Below are 25,142 nucleotides of genomic sequence, written 5' to 3'. Positions count from 1 at the left end.
TACTTTGCTTCTGCATGACATTGCAAAGGATTACAGACAGAATAGAATATTGTGTTCAGCATGGACACATCCTCAACATGTCACATTGTGAAAATGAGTGGAAAAGCAACATAATTGTCTTTGATAATGAAGTGACTCATTTAGCCCGTGTTCCCTTAATAATGTGGGAGATAATAAAAGCAGTAGAGCTTCAAATGATTTCAAATCTTCAGTCAAGCTGACTGAAGATGTTGTTTAGGGTTAACATGTACAGATTGTTTATTAAATGAAAAACAATGATGTTTCATGCTGAAAATGTGCAATATTTTTGCAAAAAACCCCCCCAAAAAACAATTCCGATGCTTGAAACTTCTGAAGTGCAGTAGAGCCTGAAGAGGTGTTAAGGTGTATAAAGAACCCAGTCAGTCCTTCTTCAGTAATATCAGTTAAACAACCTGATAAATGGGCTGTGAACCAAGTAAACAGCAGTCACATGTACAGCCCAGTTTTCAATTACCTTGCAGTTAACCTTACCACAAAGGTCTTGGTAGCTGCTCAGCTCAGCAGCCCATCCCTGTCCCTCTGTTTCAATTCTCTTCCTCACACTGCTCTGTCTTAACATCAGCATACAACTGTTCTACACACATTTCTTCCATACCTGACACATGGAAGAAATATGTACTATTTTGCTTTGTAATTGCAACAAAGCAAAGTACAATTCTTTATTTTAATGAACTACATGTCAACCTCGTGCCTTTAAGCTCTTTCCCCATACATTAATGATTACTTGCTTCTTGATTTTACCTGTCTTCAGGGTTTTTCACCAATACTGCTGAATCTATGGTAATGAGATACTGCTGTTACTCATGGTTTACAGGCCAGGTGAGGGAGACAATAACAATCAATTATTGAAGTTACTAATAAGTGAAATGACAGTAATACATAGTCATATTTGACCTCTCATTGTGATGTAATTGACTCTGGATGAAGTTCTGTAAGCTTCTGTGATTTTAATCAATTTATTATAGAAAAAACCCCAGTAAATTTTACAATGTATCTTACAGACTGTACTGTCATCTTAATATGTTTGCCAATTTCAAACCTACACAAGCTCCCTGGTGTTCAGTGCAATTTTTCAAAAGGGTTTCATAAACCGGATGCAGGGTGAGTCATGTCATTCAGTGCCAAGGACAGAAATAGAGGACTTTGTACATGGAAAAAATTATAGGATCAAAATGTAATTCAAAGAACATGATGCATGATTTAATCAGTGATTGTCTATGTATTCCAAAATTATCAACCACAAGCTCTGTTCCCTTTCTCTATTTTACACCCACAGACTGACATGTGACAGCAGTTCATCAAGATGTGATATTGGACTACACAACGTGCACCAGCCGTCAGCCTGGCTAAATTTGCATGATGACTATACTCCAGCATAAACACATGCCAGTCATCATCGTGAGAAATCATTACATTTTTTAAGCAAGGTGCCAGTAGGTTGGGATTGATGCTGTCAATTATAAGAGGCGCATGTCTGTCTAATATATCACAGCAGTCTCATAGCAAAACATAAACGAATAATAAAAATAATCTGATACATACACAAGCAAATGATTCTGTTTCTCATTACCATGTAAGTGATTGGGCTAGACAGAAAATAAGTAAATATCATCTTGTCTATTTTCAACTGTAATTGCAATTTGTTATATGGCAATTCAAGAGCATCCATATTACTTCTCTTTTCTCATTTCCTCAGGTAAGCTTTCACTCAAATGAGACAACTGTAGTGGGAGAGACGAGCAGAGCTGGTTTCATTTAGTAGCAGTAAGGACACAGTAAAAATCCGACTGCAAAACATTAGCAGCGCTTCAGTATTACTGCAGATTCATAGCACTGGGAAGTGGCAAGTAAAGCTTTGTTTATACTAGTAAAAGAGCAATAAATAATCTCAAGAGCAGATTGTTCACACAGAGTGAAGGTACAGCATGGTTTGGATGTTGTACCAAAAGTGGTTCTCATTCTTAAAGTTGGTTGATGAAATTGACATCATCATTTTGCTCTCAGACTCATGTCCACCCTATCTTGTCACAACCCCCTGGTGAACGTTTTGCCCTATGCTGCATGTAAAACTATTGTGTGAATTTTGAGTGTGCGTTTGTTGATGCGGAAAACAGCCTCATTTACTCAAATTCCAGAAGGCACTTTTCCGCCACAGAGTAGGATGGGTAGTTAGAGGAGTAATTGGTTGTGAGAAATTCTGCACTGTTATACCAAAGCACTGAACTCAACCTGCTTGGCTCTGGTCCAATGTGGCGAGTGAACATCACAACGACAACTTATGTTTTTGGTTTTTTTGGCTTCTGGTAACAAGGAGAAAAAAATTTGATGTTAACCCCTTCAAATTTATTTCAATTAAAGCAGGCGGTATAGTTCATAAAAATACATATGCATAATTGTGATTAAAACGCAAGGCACTTATTGCAAGAATTTCTAAAAAGCAAAAAAAAAGTTCTTATGCGTAAAGTGACAATGTTGAATACAATACATCAGATACATGAGTCACGCAGCATAGCAGGAACTGACCTGTCTGATAGTTCTTGCCACCAGGCTCTCTAGTACTGGTCCACGATCTTCATGTAGAAGATGAACTTCATCGAGGATCAGGAGACGCACAATTTGAGAGAGAGCCACGTCTCCAACACTTTTCCTTGTCACAACATCCCACTTCTCTGGAGTTGTCACCAACATCTAAAACAAGGGTGAACACATATGTGACTGTTCAAACACTACATTTAGGAAGAAATCAAGACTGGAAACAAAGCAATCTATTCATAGCAGTAAGCAAGAGGATGGTAAACTGCAGACACTAAAGACCCGGTCAGATCACCTTTTTATCCTGTGACTGATACATAGTTATCTACAGTACAACTCGGTCTCGACACCAATATCATGGTAGGTAGTCACAAACCCATGACTAGTTTGAACTGTAAGGCCTAATTCTGTAAGGTTACAGAGTGAATGTGATACAGTAAACAGCAGGAAAAAAAATAGAACAGTAAAGGGCTGCTGGAGCTCTCAGAGTGAAGGCATCATCTTTTTTTCCAGTGTACCAGTTAGATCAGAAAAAGATCAGTATAGTCTGATTCCTTTATTGACATTCTGAGTGTAGCACTTTAAAACACTGAATTTTGACAACGGGCAAAGCCATTGCCATAACAGGCTTCTAGGCTTTCCTTTGCCATAGGACAAAGCTATGGGTCAAGGTTTCATGTCTCTGGTGGTACTGTAATTTGAAACGCACTCAGATAGACTGAATCAAAAAAATCCAGTATCAGTTTCTAAATCCCTTCCTAAATTTTAGACAGATAGTAATAAATGCTTGACTAATTCACCTTTGTGTTCGACCAAATTCCAGATACAATTGAAACCAGATATTTGCACACAATACATAAAAAGACACATTTTTCCCCACTGTCTGAAGTTAAATCAAACTAAAGTTTTCTTGTTTTAGGTCAGGTAGCATTACCAAAATTATTTCTATTTGCTGAGTGCCAGAAAACTTAGCAATTTTCTTTTAGAGATCATTTTGAAGTTTTCCATGAATTCACAACTTAACATACCTTTACATGCTTTTGATGATCTATGATCTATTCAATAGAACAGATCAGCGCATTCTCTTGCTACTTTATATATATAGCTAGATGATGGAATGGGTGCCAGCTCAATAATGTGGTCTAAAAATAATAATGGTTTTTAGCTGTACAGTATCCTTGTGTCCTCAAAATGCTTTCAAATAATAAAAATAATAACCCCAGCATTGCCACTATTTAGTTTAGAAATTGCATTGTCCATCCCTGGGCCTCCTCCCAGTGGGATGTGCCTGGAACACCTCACCAGGGAGGCGTCCAGGAGGCATCCTAACCAAATGCCCAAGCCACCTCAACTGGCTCCTCTTGACGTGGAGCAGCAGTGGCTCTACTCTGAGACTCTTCCGGATGATCGAGCTTCTCACCCTATTTCTACGGGAGAGCCCAGACACCCTACGTAGAAAACCTATTTAGGCCGCTTGTATCCATGACCTCGTTAGCCAGAGGTACGTAGGACCTGTCTGGTGACCCAACCAGGGGCATGAAGCCCCTTACAGCATAACTCCTACACTATAAAGGAGTGTAGGAGTTATACTGTAAAAACTACATCATGAAAATACAGTACGGTGGCTGGGCTTTGAAAATACAGATCTTTACTGTGATCTGAAATGCGTATGGAAAATATATGGGACGAGGTTGGACCACTGGATAATGTGCGAAAATTTACAACTGTACTGTAAATCTTTAATGTATAGTTGCATAGTGGTCAACAATGACTTTCACTGGGATATTTACCGGCTGGAGGCGAACGTTCACAGGCTAGAGGGCAGGGCCAACAATGACTTTCACTGGGTAAGTATTTTTAAAAAAACATTATGTTGCAGTTTTGTGTTTGTTTGTGTAAGAAAATATATTTTATGTGGTTATATTGAGCTACTCTCGTTTGTTTGCTAAAGCTAACTTTGGTTATTTCTCAGCTGGCATTATGTGCAACATAATTGTTTTTAGTTCAGTTCACCTAGAATATGCAGATGGCTATATTCTGGTCTTTTTGTGGAAGTTGTTTGAGGGTACAATGCCTCAATTGTTTGTTTTTTTAAAAATTTTCTCGCACATAGGACTGTCAACGTTAACGCGTTAGCGCACGCGATTAACCTGAACATTTTGAGGCAATAATATTACATAACACAGATCAATCAAACCATCTATTTTGACATCAAAGCCTCTCTCCCGCGGAGGATTATCTAGTTCACAGCAGCACGTCACACATGGGGAGCTACGAACAGCGAAATACTTTTTCCGTGACAGCAGACAGCAACAAGAGTTGAACAGTTTCAACTTTCTTGTGTTGGGTCTTTAGCCAACGTTGTGCACATCTAGTATTAGCATAATAGAAATTATGCTAGCGCCCGCAATTTCATGTGCAAGAATTAAACAGGTCTTCGCTGGCTGGATGAGGACAATAGAGTGCTGCGGCGCCTCATCACAGGAAATGAATGTAGAGGAACATTTCTAAACCAACGTTTAAAACAAACTGACTTACTATAAACCTTCCTGAATATAAAAACCTGAAAAACTAAGAATCTTCAGACATGGTTGGTTTGAGAGAACAAAACATTTTTCCGAATGTGCATGTTTGATATGGGCATCATGTTGCCCTTGGAGGTATCATAAAAGGGTGGGGCATCCAAGAACTAGAAAATAAAATAGATCTAATAAAATAGATCTTATCTATCAGTTGGCTCCTGAACAAGTTTGGTACCACTTGTATGCATGTGTGCATGTGTAGTGGGGTAAATTTCTTTTAAGTTACTGTTGAGTATGGGAGATTACAAATGCAAGATAATTCCTTGGATTTTAATTTGTTGGAGTGCAGCAAGAGGGGTTTGCACAGCTGTCTGCATATTCATATTTCAAGATTACAAAGTTAGGCATAGTGATTAATTGTGATTAATCAGTCAATGCCAGATTCTGCTGTGGGTGGGCAACCGCTCATGCAGACATCTTATCGGGGTGACAAGACCAACCCCTCACCGCCCCAGATACTCCAGGGACCCCAGTCCCCTAGTGTATTATAGGCCTGGTGGCCCGCCTTGCTTTTCTAGCCTCGCCACCAGGCTAAGCATTTCTTATGTTTTTAGGAAAATAATTTAAAAAAAATAAAAAACCCGCAATTTTTTAATTTTATTTTTTTAAGTCAGATTGCAAGCATCTCTATTGCTCTGAGCGTTTCACTGGTGGAACAGATTTATTCCTAAATTCTTAAAAGATATGTTTATAGAAGATAGGTTTATAGTTTATGCATTTAAAGCCGGACCAATCACATCGTTGGTGCCTCTGCGCGTTGCCTCGTGTGCTGTAGCAGCTGGATGTCTTAAGTTTACCTCAGCACGGATCGCGCGCGCCTCCTTTCACTCAAACTGGACACAGGCTGCTGACCTGTATGGATATTTACATCAACCCATCACGCTGGTTTTATATTATTCTATTATTATTAGTAGTATTATTTTTCCTGTTAAACAATGTATCAAACCATATCAAATGCTTTGTCCACTTAGTCAGCCAAAGAAAATGTGTGTTAATGTTAATGTGTTTCCCGTCTACTTAACATCTTTTAATACAAAAACACGGTGGGCGGCCTCAGCACCCTAACCACTGGACTTAGCAAGTTTTCTGGGGGAATCCCTGTACACCAATTGTCTGGGTGTCACTGTAACTTCCATCCTTCTGTCCATAGACTAATTTATGGAAGAAATAGTGCGATATTGCCATCTCACTGTATCTGCCATCCTTAGGTTCACAGATAGAGGCACAGAAGGTGTCTCTGTCTGCAAACATAGTTAATGGATAGAGACGGAGGAATGTATCTGTCTATGGAAATGTCTCTCTGTACCTGAGTATTAAGCTAAAATTAAAACTAATATCACTGAACATTGTTATTTTTCAGGAAACGGCACCAAGGGCACAAGCGGGTCCAGCATCGTCTTTTGTCACCTAGAGTATTTTTTCATAGGTGAGAACTATTTCAATAATGCCTTTACAAAACATATTTGGTAGTTCACAGGCATCTAATCTAAAAATGTAATATGTACTTAAAAAACAAAAGGGTAATATTAAATAGTCTCCCATGCTATAACCCCTTATAGTCCATACATACATAGTCTTGTACATCTGTAAATAAATATTTATATCTCGTAGAGTATTACTGGATAGATGCAAACTACATCTCGTTGCTTGTACTTGTGACAGTGCAATGACAATAAAGTTGAATTCTATTCTATCTGTTTTTAGGCGATTCATAGGCCTCAAGAAAGCAGAAAAAAGTTGTAAATGGAAAAGTGACATCAAAACCAACAGGACGACTTATGCAAAACATTAGAACAACAGTGAACCCATGTGTCTCCATTCTCCTCCTTCATGGGCTACTAGTGAAACTTTTAAAATGGTAAAATTATAAATTTATAATCAGTTCTCTTACTCTATCTCTCTGCCTTTCTGTCTCTGACATTTCGGTGTCTGTACAGACATTTCTGTCTGTCTCTCTGGATCTTTCCTGTCTTTCTAATAGACAGACAGGAGGACAGCTACAATAAAAGGTCAGAGAGGCCTGTCCACTAAATCTTTCCTTTTCATCCTGTCTGTCTTTAACTGACACAAATGCAGTTTAATGTGCTGTTTATCTCATGTATTACAACATGTTTTTCTTTCTTTATCTTCTAGCAACGCTTTGATGATTTCTGGAGATGTTCAGGGCTGAGACAAACTCAGAAGTCATCCATGTTGGTTTTGTTTGGCTGTTCACTAAGTCTTTAACTTGCCTAACGGTTTAAGATTTACTGTTGGGGTTCCAATAACGTTTTTAAAAATATGTAACTTCAATATTTGACATTGCTGGATCCCTTCCTTCTTTCAAAGGAACAAAACGACAGACATTTAGAATTTTGACTGTAAGTTTTACATGAAAAGCTGGTGAAACATTGTTTTTATGACTTTGACATGCAGTTTGCTTGGAAACTTTGAAGTTTGTGCACTTTTGATTTAGTAAAGATTATTTAATTCATTGTATTCAATGTAATATTACCATGAGGGTAAATGTATCAGTTATGTTTTTTGATCAGAGTATTTTTCACTTTGGCTGCAATACTTTGACTTCTATGTAACAAGCAAAAGTTGCTTTTGTAAAATAACATTTTGTTTTGCTTCAATTTGTCAGACTTAAATTGACAATAAAATAAAGCAATTTAAAAATATATATGTATATTTTTTATTAGAAAAATAAAACATTTTTTGTTTGGTAAATTGAGGGTTTGGTAAATTAAGTTGCAAATTGACATTAAACCTTTAAAAGCTAGCAAAGTATGCAATTTTATGAACTACTGTAAAATGACAACGTTTTGTAATTCTACTACAGGACTACTGTAATTTTATTATGATAAAAATGTGATGAAATCACAGTAACCATGTTATATAATTACTGTGCTATTTAAAAAAAAAATTACAACAACACTAATCAAAGTACTGTATTTTGTACTTACTGTATCAACGTACAGTAAGATAGGAATAAAAATTACAGTAAACCTGCAATAAAATTACAGTAAAACTGTAATAAAATTACAGTAAGGCTACTGTAAAAAAAAATACATTAAGGTCACTGTAAAGTTACTGTGATTTCTTTACCGTACAATTTACAGTAACTGGCTGGCAACCCTGTTGTCAGCCAGTTACTGTAAATTCTACAGTGACTGTAGCAATGTAGGAAAAAAACATTGCTTCAATTTTTCAGTTACTCAATCTAAAAAACTGGATTCATACCCTTCATATTTACCTACAATCACTGCAACTCAGAAGTACACAAAGCGCCATTAAGAACAACACTAACAAGACAAAGAACCATACAATAACAGATCAATACAGTGGCAGCCTATGATTCATCCCATGGTGAAGTGATCAGATCATGCTCTGTGTTTGTGTGAGGCAATGAACAGTCAGCATGTCTCCTTTGTTTTGGCATCCTTCACAGACTAATTATATTCAACAGGATCAACACATCTATACCAAATGTCAACAGAGTTTCTCTCAGCAAATTGCTAAGTGCATATAATTCTGATGCAGTTTTATTCTCTTCTTAAAACAATACTACAATGCATAATTAATCATGTGTGAACTGTTTGGCAAGTTGTTTGTGGATCTGTGAATCCTATTAAAATCACCCTATGAAAACAGTTCATTAAATCCCCTCCAGTTTGAATATAAATCAATGTATTCAGCCATTAGAGACTGGCGTGCTCACAAAAAAGGAAGCGCCTGCTCCTAATTGGAGCTATTGGTTGATCTAAACGGAGGCTCCAGCAAATGCAACTACAGCCAAAGTGCTTCTTTTAATTGCTTTTTAAATACACACAAGAATGAACAAAGTTGACTAAATGCTATTTACTTTCATCAACTGGCAAGAAGAAATAAATCAATCCACTAAATCTACTCGTACTAAAGGTTTCGCAGAACATGATTCACATTTAATTTAAGTAACTGCTGCACAGAAAAAAATGTAATAGCTTAATCACAGAAATGCTTCATGTACATGAAGGGATGCCAATATTAACCTGAAAGAGCTGATGAAAAATGAAGGCATTACTAAAATAAGCACAGCAGCATAATGAAAGCTTGCTTATGTTGAGAGAAAGAGTGGATAAATGTCAAAGGGTTTACAAATCTGGGAAATGTTTGAAATAAACTCATGCCAAAACATTTTAAATTGAGTTCTTAATTATGAGCCTGTTAATGCTCATTTCATGAAAACACACATAAATGTCAACCTATACAGATTTGCGTCGTTTGAAAATATTGTTCCATCTTGCTTTATGTGAACTGAAATAAACATTATTGCCATACAGTGTTTAAATGACTAATATAGTTTATTTATATAGTACCAATTCACAACCAATGTTGTCTTGACGCACTTTATAAAAACGTCATTTCAATTCAATCACACATTGATCCAAGTTATCAAGTGTACATTACATTTGGTTAATTAAATCAATTTAAGAAGTTCCTATCTAAGGAACAAATAGCTGTGGAACCTCGTGAAAAAAAGTGACATGTTTGCAAGTGCTGGTATTTTAAGTGTTAATCAGACTTTGAACACATTATTCAAGCAGATTTATTAACTTTCTCATAATAAATCATAGTAAATTAGCCATTACTATGACTAATTTGTTGTCACAATAAAAGTAAATCCCAGATTTGTTTTTTACACTAAGATACAGAAGGAACTCCTCTGAAGTGACATTAAATCCATGATTGTCTTCTGGATTTAATTGTATTGGGTAATGGGTCAGAAGTGAAACCCAGATCTCTCTCTCTCAAAAGGCCCACTCCAGATCCAGGATCTAGGTTTGTTCTGAAGTCTCCTCTCAATGGGACATTCCTGGCAAACATTCAAGGCATCCATGCCACAGGATTACAACCCCTTTGCATATTCTTTTAGTGGTTCCATAATCCTTCGGGTGATGGAACTATCCACGCTGAATTACACTTGACCTACTGTCAGGAACACCACAATTGGAAATGGGGACAAAGGGCAGACCCTGGCAGAGTCCAAGTTGCTCATCAAACAGGCTTGATTTCATGTCAAATATAGTAGCACACCTTTTGCTTTGTTTGGATTAGGTCATAGTTGGTAAAGCATCCGCAGAGGAATCACTGTGGCAACTTTAAATTTGATAGGTATAGATACCAGAAACATAGATCAAAAACACATTTAATATTGAACTCAATTTTTTAAAACAAAAATTAGAAGTCAGCTGAGAACATTCTCAATATATTTTCCACACAGAAGATTTTTTAAAAATTCTAAGTTTTAAGTATTTTGAACACGGTGCTGGCTTCAGGCTGGATCTGATTTATTGCCTGTCATTACCATATTTTGTTGTGGCTGACATGGAGAACAAGCTATGCGAGACATTTTTTACATTACTGCTATTCTCTGGCAGGTGTATAGATGGATGAATCTTTACTCATTGTTAATTCGACACCAGACATGTTCAGCATATGGAAAACACCAGTGACACTTTCTGCAGCATTTATTCAGAATTTTGTTACATGTACATACACAATAAGGATATTTAGGTCTGGTGCTTATCTAGACAATTTACATACTCATTAATAACATTATTTTATTTAGAATAGAATGAAATATATTTTATTGATCCCCAAAAAGAAGTTGTGTATTTGTTGACTACTTAGGTGCCAATTACTAAGTACAAATAAGGAATATAAAAAATATTATATATATACTTTACTCGCTTCCGGTGAGAATTGTAGTCATCCAAGGCTGCCCTTTGTCACTGATTCTGATCATTGCTTTCATGATCAGAATTTCTAGGCGCAGCCAAGGTGTGGAGGAGATCTGGGGCCTCATGCATGAAAGAGTGCGCAATTTTCATGCTAAAACTTGGCGTACGGAGAAATTTAGAAAAGTGCGGCGCACAAAAAAATTTGGACGTATAAAGCCATGCACACGCACTTGGCCACGCACCTTTCCTTTAAAAATCCTAATTTGCAGGAAATAGAGCGCAGCTGCTGGTCCGCCCTGTCGCCACCCATGAATACATATGAAAATTAATATAAATACCCAGAAGTCTGCCAAAACATGAAGCCATAACCATGGCAACATCCTTGTTTGTAGCAGTATAAGTATTTATAATAATAATAATTATTATTATATATTTCATTTAAAAGGTGCTTTCAGGGCACATAAGGTCACCTCACAAAAATAAAAATACATTTTAAAGAAAAAAAAAATCCAAATTTAAAAAGAGAAAATAGCGCGTTCAGCTTTGATTTAAAGACAGCATGTCAGAGTCCTATGAGTGGGGAATGTGGACGTTTATTTTAAGTACCGTATTTTCCGCACTATAAGGCGCACCGCATTATAAGGCGCACCTTCAATGAATGGCCTATTTTAAAACTTTTTTCATATATAAGGCGCACCGCATTATAAGGCGCATAGAATAGACGCTACAGTAGAGGCTGGGGTTACGTTATGCATTCATTAGATGGAACTGCGATAAAGGGAATGTCGACAAAATAGTCATATAGGTCAGTCAAACTTTATTAATAGATTACAAACCAGCGTTCTGAAAACTCCGTTCATTCCCAAAATGAACAGCTGTTGCTTCCTCCACTTCCGCACCATTGACTGTTCATGTTAAATTCTCTCACTGCTGCTCTATGGGCTCTTTGCACCTCAGCTTAATGATGAACATCGATCCGAAGCCCCAACAATAAGCTGGAGAAAGGTTTTAACATGTTCGCCTTGTTATACACAGATACGAAGGTGAGTTTTACTTTCTTTAAACTTTGTGGCTAACATTAGCTTTAGCTTATGCCGGACATTTTTCTTGTAAAAATGTGCTATCTAAGTATCTAAACATTTTTCATCATTCATTAACGGACAATGTTTTTACCTTGTGTTCAAGTATATTACGTGGTTTATTGTCGTTAGTGTCAGAGACCAAGTAACGGGGATTTTACGGTTCAGGCTTTTTGCTTCTGAAGCACAACGAGCCCATAGCTTAACATTAGCTCTGGTGTCGGAGTTCTAGTTCAGCTGACTGTTCAGGTTCAAAGTTGTTGCTTTTAGAAAAATATGGCCGTGTTCCTTAAGGTCTCCGTGTTATTTCGCTTTATTAGTTTTGCATGTTTCTTGTGAAGCAGGACGGTGTTTACAGCAGTGTGTTCAGGCGGATCAGTAGCTCGGCTATGTGGCTCTGGTCTGCTCTCTTGTTCCGTAAACTCTCTTTCTGGCTGAATACAGAAGGGATTCCATGGAAATAACACAGGGGGCTCCTTTACCTTCTTTTTTAGGCTGAAGAAGCTGATCCGGAGTGACGTGAAGGCTGTAAACTTTGCTGTGCGGCGTTAGCTTTAACTGGTAGCGACGAATATTTACAAGCCATCGTCTTCTTAATTCAGGATCGTTTGGAAATCCATGAAAACGTAAAAGCCCATTATATTAGGAAGACAGCAATGCGTCTGAAATAAGACTTTGTCTTTTCTAGCTGTCATGGTAACTCAAAGCGAAAAAAGAGAGCCGCATTTGCGCATGCGGTTGTGACGTCAGCGCGGCAGGTGCAAAGAGCCCATTCCCATATTCTACTGTGTGACTGATCGCCTTGAGCTTAAACTCTGCGTTGTAAGCATGTCTCTTAATAGGAGCCATTTTGGGGTCTTTACACAAAACCCAGCGTGCACCGCTGGCTGCATCGGCGGCTGCTTTCCCGTTTCTTCTTCTACGGGGAAAATGAAGTTGGCGTCTGCTTTCCTCCGTTTCTTCCTCTACGGGGAAAATAAAGTCTGTGTCTGCTTTCCCGTTTCTTCTTCCACGGGGGAAAATGAAGTCGGCGGCTGCTTACCGTAGTTGCGAGACCTGTTGTGGCTCAATATTGGTCCATATATAAGGCGCACCGGATTATAAGGCGCACTGTCGGCTTTTGAGAAAATTGAAGGTTTTTAGGTGCGCCTTATAGTGCGGAAAATACGGTAGTTGAATCATGTGCATAAGTTGTATATTTACAGAATAGAAATGCTTTCTTCTAGAAAGGCGGATTCACAAAGCGAGCCTGGCTTGATTGAAGGCAGTTGCACCGGTACCGCACTGTTCCTTTTTTACGTTTCACTCAAGCTCCAGGATAATCGGTCTGGGTAATCTAAACCCTAATAAATCATCAACATTTACCAGCAGATCAATATGATCTCTGATCAATCGCGCCCTCTGAATCTTTCCATTCGCGATGTTCTCCATCAGAGCCAAAGTGCTTCACAATTACATGGCTCACATTTATCTACAGATATACTGTGATTATCTACACACCATGATCACCTTAAAAACAGTCAAACCTGTCTGGAGTTAATCTGCTGATCCAACCCTGTTTTCTAGTCAGAATGAAATTACCCTATAGATGCATTTCATGCGCACAGAACAATGCGTTACATCTTTATGAGACAAAAACTGAGGAAAGTACTGTTTACATTCAAGTGAGGTTTTCACATCCTTTTTTTATTTTATTTATTTTGTGTGAGTGTTAGCTTATTGTCTGAGGACAAATGCGGTTCAGTTTCATCATTTACGTTTAAACAATAAAATATTAAAATCCTGAAAAAAAAACATCGGGTTTGATGCTTCTTGGTCTAAATAACAAGGAATGTAGTCAAGTTTCAGGGGATTTAGGTGAGTTTTGATGTTTTGTAGTCTGGTATTGTTCACAGAAAAAGTTTGCGTGGCTGCAATACATTTTCACACAAGGGAAAAAGTGTGCTTATATTTACACAGACTTTGACGCAAAGTTAATTTTTATACAAAAAAATATGGCGCCGCACATTTTTTGTGCATGTGCACGCTTTATAAACGAGGCCCCTGCTCTGGTGGCCTTAGGATCGCATCTCCGTTTTTTGCAGATGATGTTGTCCCATTGGCTTCATGGGGTCGTGTTCTACAGCTTTCACTAGAGCAGTTCGCAGCCCAGTGTGAAGCGGCCGAGATGAGGATCAGTGCCTCCAAATCCAAGGCTATGGGCTTGAGCCAGAAAAGGGTAGAGCGCCTTCTCCAGGTTGGGGGGTATGTCCTGCCCCAGTTTAAGTATCTCAGGATCTTGTTCACGAATGGGGAAAAAAATGGAACGGCAGATCGACAGACGGATTGACGCAGCGTCTGCAGGGAAGCGCTACAAATTAATAATTTCGTGCTATGCTCCACAGCAAAGGGAAAAACCGTTGAAGTACAACTCAAAACCACGTCTTTCTCACTCCTGGCCAGGCTACACACAGACTTGTTGCCATAGCAACTGACAACAACGACCCTAAAAAACCCCACTGACATACAGTATTTCCCACACAAAGAGCAGAACATTCAGTCTGTTGCAGTAGTATAGTTTTAGGCTTAATGTTTATTTTGTGATTATTAATAAGTGATTGCTGTGGTACAAGGAGAAAACTATAAATATAAGGAACTTTACTGTATGTCTGTCTCGCTGTTACTGTATCTTACTCTGCAGTTGGAGACACAATGTGTGGTATCATGAGCGCCCCCTGCCATGAGGCAAGCGAACTGTTTGCCTCACCTCGAATCTGTTCTCTGCCGTTTATGATCGCTCCGCAGAACACAAAACATGTCACACACACACAGTTGGTGACAAAAAACACTGTACATTATATACATAAGCTAAATTATGGAAGATCAGTTCATATAATAAATGTTTTTTTAACCATTTTATTGGCGACGTACAGACAGGAGGAACATGCTCCCATGGAATGGCAGCCATCGCAGTTAGAGAGAGGTTGCGCAATCCCAGGTGAGGCTCAGCTTCCTGCTGCCTCACCATTTGCGCTTTCGAGCATTTGAATGGGAAATTGAGAAAATTCAGCGATTTTGAAGAAAAAAATAATCAAAATTGGTTAAGCTAAATAAAAAATAAATACTTTACAGTACAAACCACATGGTGAACATAGTAATATAAATTATTTTATTATTATATTTTTCCATTATGACAGGTGCCTCACTTGCCTCATCTGACAGCACGTTACTGATATATATATATAATATCAGAGGTCGCGTTAACGGAATATTTTCCGTATTTGACTGGTTGTTTATTGAAACGACGGGAAAATTTGAAGCCCGTCGGTCAATTTGACAGGTTATAATTAACACCCTTGACTGGTGCACATGGGCATACATTATAGACTTTATGCAAAGAGTTCATTGTAGAGGCAAATAAAATCAATCAAGAAAAAAGTCCTTACTGAATATCATCTCATGGATTCTGAACTAAATGCGTCAAAGACCGGGAGCTGACAGCGTGTTGAAGCGTTATGGACCGGACGCTTTGGAGCGCTAGGAAGCTCATTCCAAACATTTGTTTGAAATGGTTTTTAATCTCAGTCTCCAGTACAGACCAGAGAAAACTAAACACAATGCAATGTTGCAGGGTTTCCCCCAGAAAACTTACTAACCCCAGTGGTCAGGGTGCCGAGGCAGTCCACCAGCGGCCTACTGTGTTTTTGTATTAAAAGATGTTAAGTAGAGAGAAAATGTAAAAATATTACTGGGTAATTACATGTTACGTAAAACATCGCCAGTGAAACGCTAGTTAAACCCACAACTAACCTTAAAAAAAACTAATAAAAAAAAATTCTAATTAAAATGAATATCAATTATTTGCACTTCTGTTTAATCCAAATTAAGTCAGCGGCTTCATAAGGCCACCCCAGGCCTTCAGGGGCCCCATAAATGCTAATATTTTAACACAGACCACAGATACATAAATGTAACATTTGTTTATTGAGATTATCAATGCTGCTAAATTTGATTTAATGGTTTCAGCACACATAAATTAAAAGATTTTAAATTGTTTAACATTTATATGCAAGATCTTAAGGAGCTGGCAAGTTTACTTTCTAAAAGTTCAAAGAACAATATTCATTGTTAAATTGTTTTGTTACCATCGCTACAATCTGATGCTATGAGTTTAATATTTGAGTTTGAGTTTGTTTGCTCATAAAATGAGTAAACTGTGAGTATAACGTATTGCTTTTTAGGTTGGCCAATTAAACTAGTACCCCTCTCCAATATTTCACTAAATTTAACACAGAAGCTTTTAGATGTGTGGATGTTTTTAGCAACAAAAGGGGCCCCTAAGTCAAATTCTGCTCAAGGCCTCATACAGCCTTGGACCGGCCCTGTATGATGAGTTAAATTCACTGCACTGCGCAAAGATGGACAACAAACGGGAGATTTAATTCAATGCTGGTAATGAGGCTTTAGTAGCTCTTCCTTTTCGTGTCTGTTGAGGTTTTAATAAGAGGACACAGAAACTATTTTGGTTGGTCGAGTTTGTGAGACGAGTTTCTCTGATCTCCGCGCGGCCGCGCATTTAAACTCTGGTTGACTAAGTGGACAAAACATTTGATATGGTTTGATGCATCATTTAATTGGAAAAATAATAATAAAATAATATAAAACCAGCGTGATGCGTGACAGCGAGGCTAGCGTGAAAGCTCCTCACCGGGCTGAACCTGCACGATGAGGTTAGCGCTGGTTTGTTAACCACTAACGCAAAGGCCAACAGGGAACACATACATAAACTTTATCAGTGCAGACAGAGCCGGGCGCTGGAAGCATGTTGTAATGGAAAAGCTGCACAAAAGTATTTGTCCACAAATATAAATAATTCTCTACAAGTTATTTCTGCGGAAACTGCACAGCCAGAGCTAACGCGGTGGGGTTTAAACTCCTACCTTGATCAAAAACTCTGGAAAGAAACATAATTCCTCACAGGGGGTTGATGTAAATATCCATAGAGGTCAGCAGCCTGTGTCCAGTTTGAGTGAAAGGAGGCGCACGCGATCCGCGCTAAGGTAAACTTAAGACATCCAGCTGCTGCAACTATGTTTGCAGACAGAGACACCTTCTGTGCCTCTATCTGTGAACCTATGGATGGCAGATGCAGTGAGATGGCAATATCTCTAATTTATGTCCTCCATAAATTAGTCTATGGACAGAAGGATGGAAGTTACAGTGACACACAGACAATTGGTGTACAGGGATTCCCCCAGAAAACTTGCTAAGCCCAGTGGTTAGGGTGCCGAGGCGGCCCACCGTGTTTTTGTATTAAAAGATGTTAAGTAGACAGGAAACACATTAACATTAACACACATTTTCTTTGGCTGACTAAGTGGACAAAGCATTTGATATGGTTTGATACATTGTTTAACAGGAAAAATAATACTACTAATAATAATAAAATAATATAAAACCAGCGTGATGGGTTGATGTAAATATCCATACAGGTCAGCAGCCTGTGTCCAGTTTGAGTGAAAGGAGGCGCGCGCAATCCGTGCTGAGGTAAACGTAAGACATCCAGCTGCTGCAGCACACGAGGCAACGCGCAGAGGCACCAACGATGTGATTGGTCCGGCTTTAAATGCATAAACTATAAACCTATCTTCTATAAACATATATTGCTTGCAATCCGGCTTAAAAAATATATATATATAGTGATTTATTATTTTCTTCATTTATTTTCTTTTTATTTCCCTAAAAACATAAACAAGAATGGCTTAGCCTGGCAGTGGGGCTAGTAAAGCATGGCGCCAGGCCTATAATACACTGGGGGAAACCCTGCAACTTGAAGCTAACTTCACTGTGGTATCAATGCATTCACAATCTGATCACCAAATTATGCCCCACCTCTTTTGTGACAACTCTCACACATACAAAAAGTGAGTCTTTCACACAGAAAAATACAAGTCTCATACCCATTCATTCATTCATTCAGCCTAGTGTTAGTTCACACACATACATTTTCGACCTATCATTCAGAATAGTATGTCTGTATGCTTTGTGTGTATGCGTGATATTTTAGTTGTGTATATGTGAAATTTTAGTCTTGTGTGTGCAAGAGAGAAAAAAATGCATGCACGTGCAATCTTAGTTTTTTATGTATGCGTGTGAGAAAAAAAATGGTATGCATGTGATATTTTAATAGTGAATATGTGCAATTTTAGTATTTTGTGCGTGAGAGAAAAATTGTATGTCTGTGTGATATTTTAATAGCATATATGTGCAATTTTAATATTTTGTGAGTGTGTATAAATCTTTAGTAGTGTCTGAGAGACAAAACATAGTTTTTGTCCTAAACTGTCCAAGTACTACAGCTTCCTCCCTCAGTCCAACAATGTGTGCGCATGATTGATTGTCCTGTCTGTCTCTGTGTTGCCCTGTGACGGACTGGTGACCTGCCTAGGGTGTACCCCGCCTCCCGCCCATTGACTGTTGGCAACCTCAATGGGAAAAATGGATGGATAAATATATACACTCACTGGCCACTTTATTAGGTAGTACTGGGTTGGACCCCTTTTTGTCTTCAGAACTGTCTTAATCCTTCGTGGCATAGATTCAACAAGATACTCGATATATTCCTCAGAGAGTCCGGTTCATATTGACATGATAGCATCAGGAAGTTACTGCAGATTTGTCAGCTGCCCATCCATGATATGAATCTCCCGTTTCACCAAATCCCAAAGATGCTTTATTGAATTTAGATCTGTGACTGTGGAGGCCATTTGAGTTCAGTGAAACCAGTCATGTTATTGTCGTGTTCAAGAAACCAGTCTGAGATGATTCATGCTTTATGACATGGCCTGTAATCCTGCTGGAAGTAGCCATCAGAATATGGGTACACTGTGGTCATAAAGGAATGGACATGGTCAGCAACAATACTCAGTTAGGCTGTGGCATTGACACGATACTCAATTGGTACTAATGGGCCCATAGTGTGCCAGGAAAATATCCCCAACACCATTGAACCACCACCACCAGCGTGAACCGTTGATACAAGGCAGGACAGAACCATGCTATAATGCTTGATGCCAAATATCAACAACATACAGTACAGACCAAAAGTTTGGACACACCTTTTAATTCAATGAGTTTCCTTTATTTTCATGACTATTGACATTGTAGATTCACACTGAAGGCATCAAAACTATGAATAACACATGTGGAAATATGCACTAAACAAAAAAGTGTAAAACAACTGAAAATACCCCTTATATTCTAGTTTCTTCAAAGTAGCAACCTTTTGCTGTGATTACTGCTTTGCACACACTCTGCATTTTCTTGATGAGCTTCAAGAGGTAGTCACCTGAAATGGTTTTCACTTCATAGGTCAACCTGCCCTGTCAGGTTAATAAGTGGAATTTATTGCCTTATAAATAGTCATGAAAATAAAGAAAACCCATTGAATTAGAAGGTGTGTCCAAACTTTTGGTCCGTACTGTATATATATATATATCATTCAAATGTCGCAGCAGAAATCGAGACTCATCAGACCAGGCAACAATTTTCCAATTTTCTATTGTTCAATTTTGGTGAGCCTGTGTGAATTGTAGCCTCAGTTTCCTGTTCTTAGCTGACAGGAGTACCACCCAGTGTGGTCTTATGCCTCATAGTTGGACGTGTTGTGCGTTCAGAGACACTCTTCTGTATAGTTTTCTTAACTCACATATTGTTGTTTTGAGTTATTTACAGATTCTGAATGTGTCTGAGCTTTCTAATGATGTCAAACCCATGGAAATAAAAAAAAATTAGCAGTTCTTTACTACCAAGTGTTGTGTGCATTAATAATATTTAAGTCTATTTGTGATTTAGAAGCACAATTAAATAAAAATAGACTTGAGTTGCTTTAGCAGAAACAAAAAATCATTTTTCCTTTCTCTGGTCATATAATATTCCTGGATTTGTTTTCTTTCTGGTATCTGCAGCTCTTCTTTTGAGTGACTTGGTTTTAAGCCAGTTTTCCATTATTACTTTTAACACAATCCTTTGGTAAACTTACTGTAGCGTCGCACTTTGAGCTCATGTTACAGCAAATAAACGGTCGTTTACATGCAATACTTCACGGAGCACTAGGGGGCGCCAGCGGACCACCAATGGTCCAGGAATCACAGTTTGAGAAAGAGTGCTCTATGGGCATGGAAGGAGGAGGGATTCTGAAAATCCCAGGATGTCAGATAAAGATGGAGAAAGATAGTTACTGGAATGCAGTATGTTAACTAATCACTCGTCCATGATAAGAGCCCTCCTAAATGAGGTCTGTGAAATTGTGTGTGTGTGATCCCCATGAGAGTACACTTACAATTAAACAAATGTGAGAAAATATCATAGCACTCAAAACTGCTCTTTTCTTCTGTTTAGTGGATGACGTGAAATATTGAAGAGTGGGAAGGATAATAAATGTTTGCATTATCCTTCATAAAGCTGTTCAGAATGGCAGCCTCAGCTGTGCGTGCATTCATACACTGATATAAAGATTGCTAAGTAATGTAGATGAAGATAAGTACCTGGACCCCAAAGTGAGGTTGCAGTTCTCATTGAAATTCAAACAACAGATTTAGACTGGACAATAAAATTCCCATTTCCACAGCAATTCTGCAAGATAAAGATCTAGTCCACTGTTCAACTGCCAGGACAAAAGTCACAGTACTGAGTCAAAATTGAAAGCCTTAGATTACGCTTTCACAGGGAGAAGGAGGACTGTGATTTCTCAATAGATGGTGCTAGAGCGTGTGCTCCAGTACCCTTTTTTAAAAATTTAACCTACCACCTCAGTCTACCTCTTCACAGGTGATGTCTGGGTTTCCATGTGATATTTCACAGGTATGCCAACTATGACAGAGCTTTCAGAATCTCAGGGAGAAATCTAGTCCACTCCTGGCACTCTGCCTCTGAAGTACGTTTTTACTTCCATGATGATATCTGGCACAGCATGCAGACCAGATGTAAACTTGAGTTTTAATCAGATCTTAGTGTGGGCACAGAGATATGCCTCAGTAGTTCATTTTCACTGAATGAACATTATTGAGAAACATTATTAAGACACATTATTGTTTCTTCATTAAACATTATTGTTTAATAAAGAAAATGGATGTCCATTTTTGTCATTTCTGGTATGTGCAGGCAGATCTGTCCACACAACAAATTGCAGAGAGCAAACAATATTGTATATCTGAATGACAACATTTTACTGTGTTGTTCCTTTTTCTGTTTTTTAAGTATTTTGTAGTTATTTTCACCATTTTCACATTCCTTGTTTCAAATAAGCAATAATATTCTGTAAAACCATCCAATCACTGAATTGTATGCAGTGATTGGATGCATACGTACAGTGCAGTGCTAGAATGCATTGTATGCTAGAATGATCTAGCTTTCAGTTTCAGTAGTTTTTCAGGACTAAAATGAAGGTTGTAATACAAAAGAAGGGTACAAATCGAGCAAGTCAGCATAAAGCAGCATAAAGTAAATATAGATTTTACCATGTCAAAACAGAGGCGTTTCTGCCTGCCTATCAAAGGCATGGTTGCTCCAGAACTCTGAACTGAGATGAGGAACCTCAGTCCTACACATGTTGCCTCGAAGCTCTACCAAGAACACTTTCTTGATAATTTGGTGACACCCTGTCTTCGTCATTTTGTTTTAAACTACCAAATTTGTCAATAATTGCCCTTAGCAATATATTTTTTTATCCATTCTCAAATTAAACGTATTGTTGCACAATCCTCCAATGTATAATGTTGGAGTTTTTGCAGCTTTATCACCCTTTTAAACTGTGCAAGTCATTAAACATGACATCATATTCTAAAATGAACACCAAAAGGGCAAGACAGATGAAAATATATGAAATGTAGGGAACTTTAAGAAATACAAGAGCATAAAAAGTTAGAAGATTAGGGCACATATCTTAGCAAGTTTCAACATACTTGTTGAGATATGTGGACAGAGATTTTAGACTTAATCATTTTGTAGAAATGTGCTGAAACCAACACGTTAAAATGATGAGATCACAGAAACAAAGTGAAAGAGGCTAAATAAAGAGATAGTGGTGTGCCATAGCGCTTCAGTCTGTCTGACTAATCATTCTCCTTGAGAAATCTTTTCAAATGTCTTTATAAAAAGGCAACTTTAAAACACCTCAAGATGAACTGGAATTGGTCCCATTTCATTCACAGACACCAAACTGAGCCCCCTTTCTTTTGAATTCATAAGTCTCATAAGGCTTATAAATGTCGTGTCTAAGCTGTGCAATCATTCAAGTTAAACTCCTTTGGATAGGTAGATATGCACAATTTCCCATCCACCTCAACAATATTCCAGGCTGAATAAACAGAAATTAATTTTGCCCCTTCAATTTTACTGAAGGGGCAAGGGAGTAAAGACATGGCTTTCCTCTCTTCATTAAAATGAAGACAAGATGTCTTGGCATCTTCATAAAGAATTCATTGTTTTAACAAATTCATAAACTGAGTTTACAAATAAATAAACCCTCTATATTTTTATTATCATAGTTAATGTTTTTTTATATTCTTACCACTTTTAGGACTTTTGTGTGACAGAAGATGGAGTGGGAAGCCATCTGTTCTTTGCACTTCCTTTGTCCATTATTATTGAAGATTTTTATCTTTTGAGAATGACAACAGACTTATGTGTTCACTAGGTAATTAGAACACTCAGCCGCTATGTGACGTTTTGGCATTTATCACAGCATACTGAAGGAAATGGCCACAATGAAGAAAAACAAAAGGCTTGCTTAAATTGGTAGCAGACTGGATATTGTTCATTACGTCACATCCTGTAAAGGGATCACACCGCCAGATATCCAGTGTGCGCAACACAGAGCTAAGCTTAAAATAAACATATTTGCATTTAACTAGCACTTGACTTCTAAAAAAACCAACTATGTGAATGAAATAAGATGAATTTATGTTTGTAATTAATCCATAGTTCAAACATTTTGTCACTGACACCTTATGATTTTAAGATAGCTTTTTAATATTTTTACATCTTTACCAAAGAAGCAATCCTTATAAATTCATCCTCCACCTGATCAAAGTCATATAATGTTAAAGTGTCCAAGCTTTCAGAGCAACATCAGCTGCCCATGCTATCATGTAGGAGGCTTTTCTTTCTGGTTATTTTGTGTAGGGGTTTGTTTAAATAACAGCCAAGGAAAAAGACGAACAGATGGTCTGAAACTGTGTGGGTCTATGACAGTGTATTTACCTGTGTTCGAAGGATCTCTCCTTTGGTTAACTGCATGTCTCCAGTGAGTTCTTTAACAATGATGCCCAGAGGTTCCAATCGCTTGCTGAAGTAATTGGTCATCTCAGCTGCCAAGGCCTTCATTGGAGCCACATATACTATCTGCAGAGAGAGGAAGGGAGAGAGGTGTGGAAATAAATAGGATACATGTAAGAGAACGCTAAGGTGAGGAAGGTGGAAAATGGAGGTAGAAGCTGGAAAGACACTGTGGTGATAATTGAGCAAAGAGAGGTAAGATCATTAATTTCCTGGCAACCGGTACAAATCACAGTTCATGGAGAAATACTAAGACAGTTGCTTGCATGTATGAAAAGTGACTATGTAATAAGAGTGTAAGACCTAAATATGAAGAACAAAACTCTTGGATGAGTTTGAATAAAAAATATCAATGGTAGAATATTTTAGAGGTCCAACACTGTGGGTTTCTGTAAAAACATAAGATTTATAGTCGCTAACTTTATCGTTACAGGCCCAACTTACATTGAAATTGTTCATTTATTGTGCAGCTCTCTGAACTAAGAATCTATGTTGTAAAAAATAACAAAACCTCACCTACAGTATATCAAATAGTATTTGAGCTGTACTTCATTAGATTTAAATGTAATAAGACTGAGCTGGGCTGAAGTAATACATAATGCTAACCATTGCGTTGAAATGGATTTTTTGGATTATATTAGTTGGATTTAAAGATATTAGCCAAACTTTGGGGTTAGTTCCAGTTTGTCTGAATTTCCTCTGAAACTTAGGAAATGAGTTCACTTCTGACCCCACCATTCCCACTTACTGTAATGACATCTTACACCTGATTTAGGAGTCAGCTCCTAAATCACAGCATGATCACAGCATGATTCCTAAGAGAAAAACTAAAACAATATATTCCTGATGTTTTAGTGAGCAATATGAGAGTCAGACCTTAAATTCATCCTTTTTGATAATGCCACCAGGCTGTATGTGCTGACGGATCTCATGCAGGACTGTCAGCATGGCGATGTTGGTCTTGCCAGCGCCAGTCGGAGCGCAGATCAGAAGGTTTTCATTGGTGTTGTAGGCAGTCTCAAACACTAGAGACTGGATCCTGTTCAGACGCTTCATTCCCTTGAACACCAACTGTCCGACCTGAGCATGAAAATTTAGCAGAAGGATTAATAGAAGGGACTGGATCATTTGTGACTCAGAAAGAAAAATAAATAAATAATCAATTTTTAAGATGATGACAATCATGATGATGATGGAACATTCTATTAGGAAAAAATAAGATCAATATAGTTATTTTCCTATCAAACCTTCAGTTGTCATTGAAAGTGAAAAACATCATGTCTTTGTTGAGCAGTTTCCACAGATCAGTTTAATGTTACTTCTTAATTTAAATGTAAATTAATAATTTTTCCAATTTAAAATACTAAAATAATTTTTTTCATCTTAAATATCATTTAAAATGGTGAATGAGCAGGGAATGTCCAAGCAAAAAAGAACACGGTTCAATGACAGTCACTCACACAGCTGAGTGGTGGTTAGCCAGTTTCCATTGGCAACTATATCTGGGCCAGGATCAACATTTTTTGTGAAAATGCCCCCATAGTCAGCCACCATTCAGTGATAAACCCACCCTCTAGAGTCTACCATAGTGATTCTGGTGAAGTAAAATGCAGACAAGTAATTTATGACAGTGTCACTGTCTGAGCCAAAATGTGTCTGAAGTGACTGTGCAGTGAGTGGGGTATCAAAAAGTACAAAGAGAAGAAAAGTGTATATGTTTGATCAGCTGTCACTCAAACTGCCCTCCATCTGGCTTCACTATGGCAACAGAGTGTGGGTGATGGCCCTCAAACTTACCCTGCCTCTGATAAGCACAGAGTGCCACACACACACAATACTGTAAAAACACAAGCAAACAAGGTTCCTTCATTCCATTATGGAAAACA

The 25,142-nt window shown here is 38.0% G+C and overlaps 1 protein-coding gene across 2 annotated transcripts in view; it reads right to left on the bottom strand.

Annotated features, from left to right (window-relative positions):
• ascc3 (activating signal cointegrator 1 complex subunit 3) overlaps positions 1-25,142 on the bottom strand; it is a 238,337-nt gene that overhangs the window by 122,780 nt on the left and 90,415 nt on the right. For both annotated transcript variants that reach the window (XM_028030745.1, XM_028030743.1), the window contains exons 9-11: positions 24,133-24,336; positions 23,182-23,322; positions 2,566-2,730 (exon numbers count right to left, since the gene is read on the bottom strand). In XM_028030745.1, coding sequence (XP_027886546.1) covers positions 2,566-2,730; positions 23,182-23,322; positions 24,133-24,336 — 510 coding nt within the window. The remainder of the gene's footprint in view (positions 1-2,565; positions 2,731-23,181; positions 23,323-24,132; positions 24,337-25,142) is intronic.

This window comes from Xiphophorus couchianus, chromosome 11 (genome assembly GCF_001444195.1).
Source record: "Xiphophorus couchianus chromosome 11, X_couchianus-1.0, whole genome shotgun sequence".
Lineage (NCBI taxonomy): Eukaryota > Metazoa > Chordata > Actinopteri > Cyprinodontiformes > Poeciliidae > Xiphophorus > Xiphophorus couchianus.
Note: the sequence above shows the minus strand (reverse complement) of the source record. Positions and strands in the feature narration are given on the sequence as shown.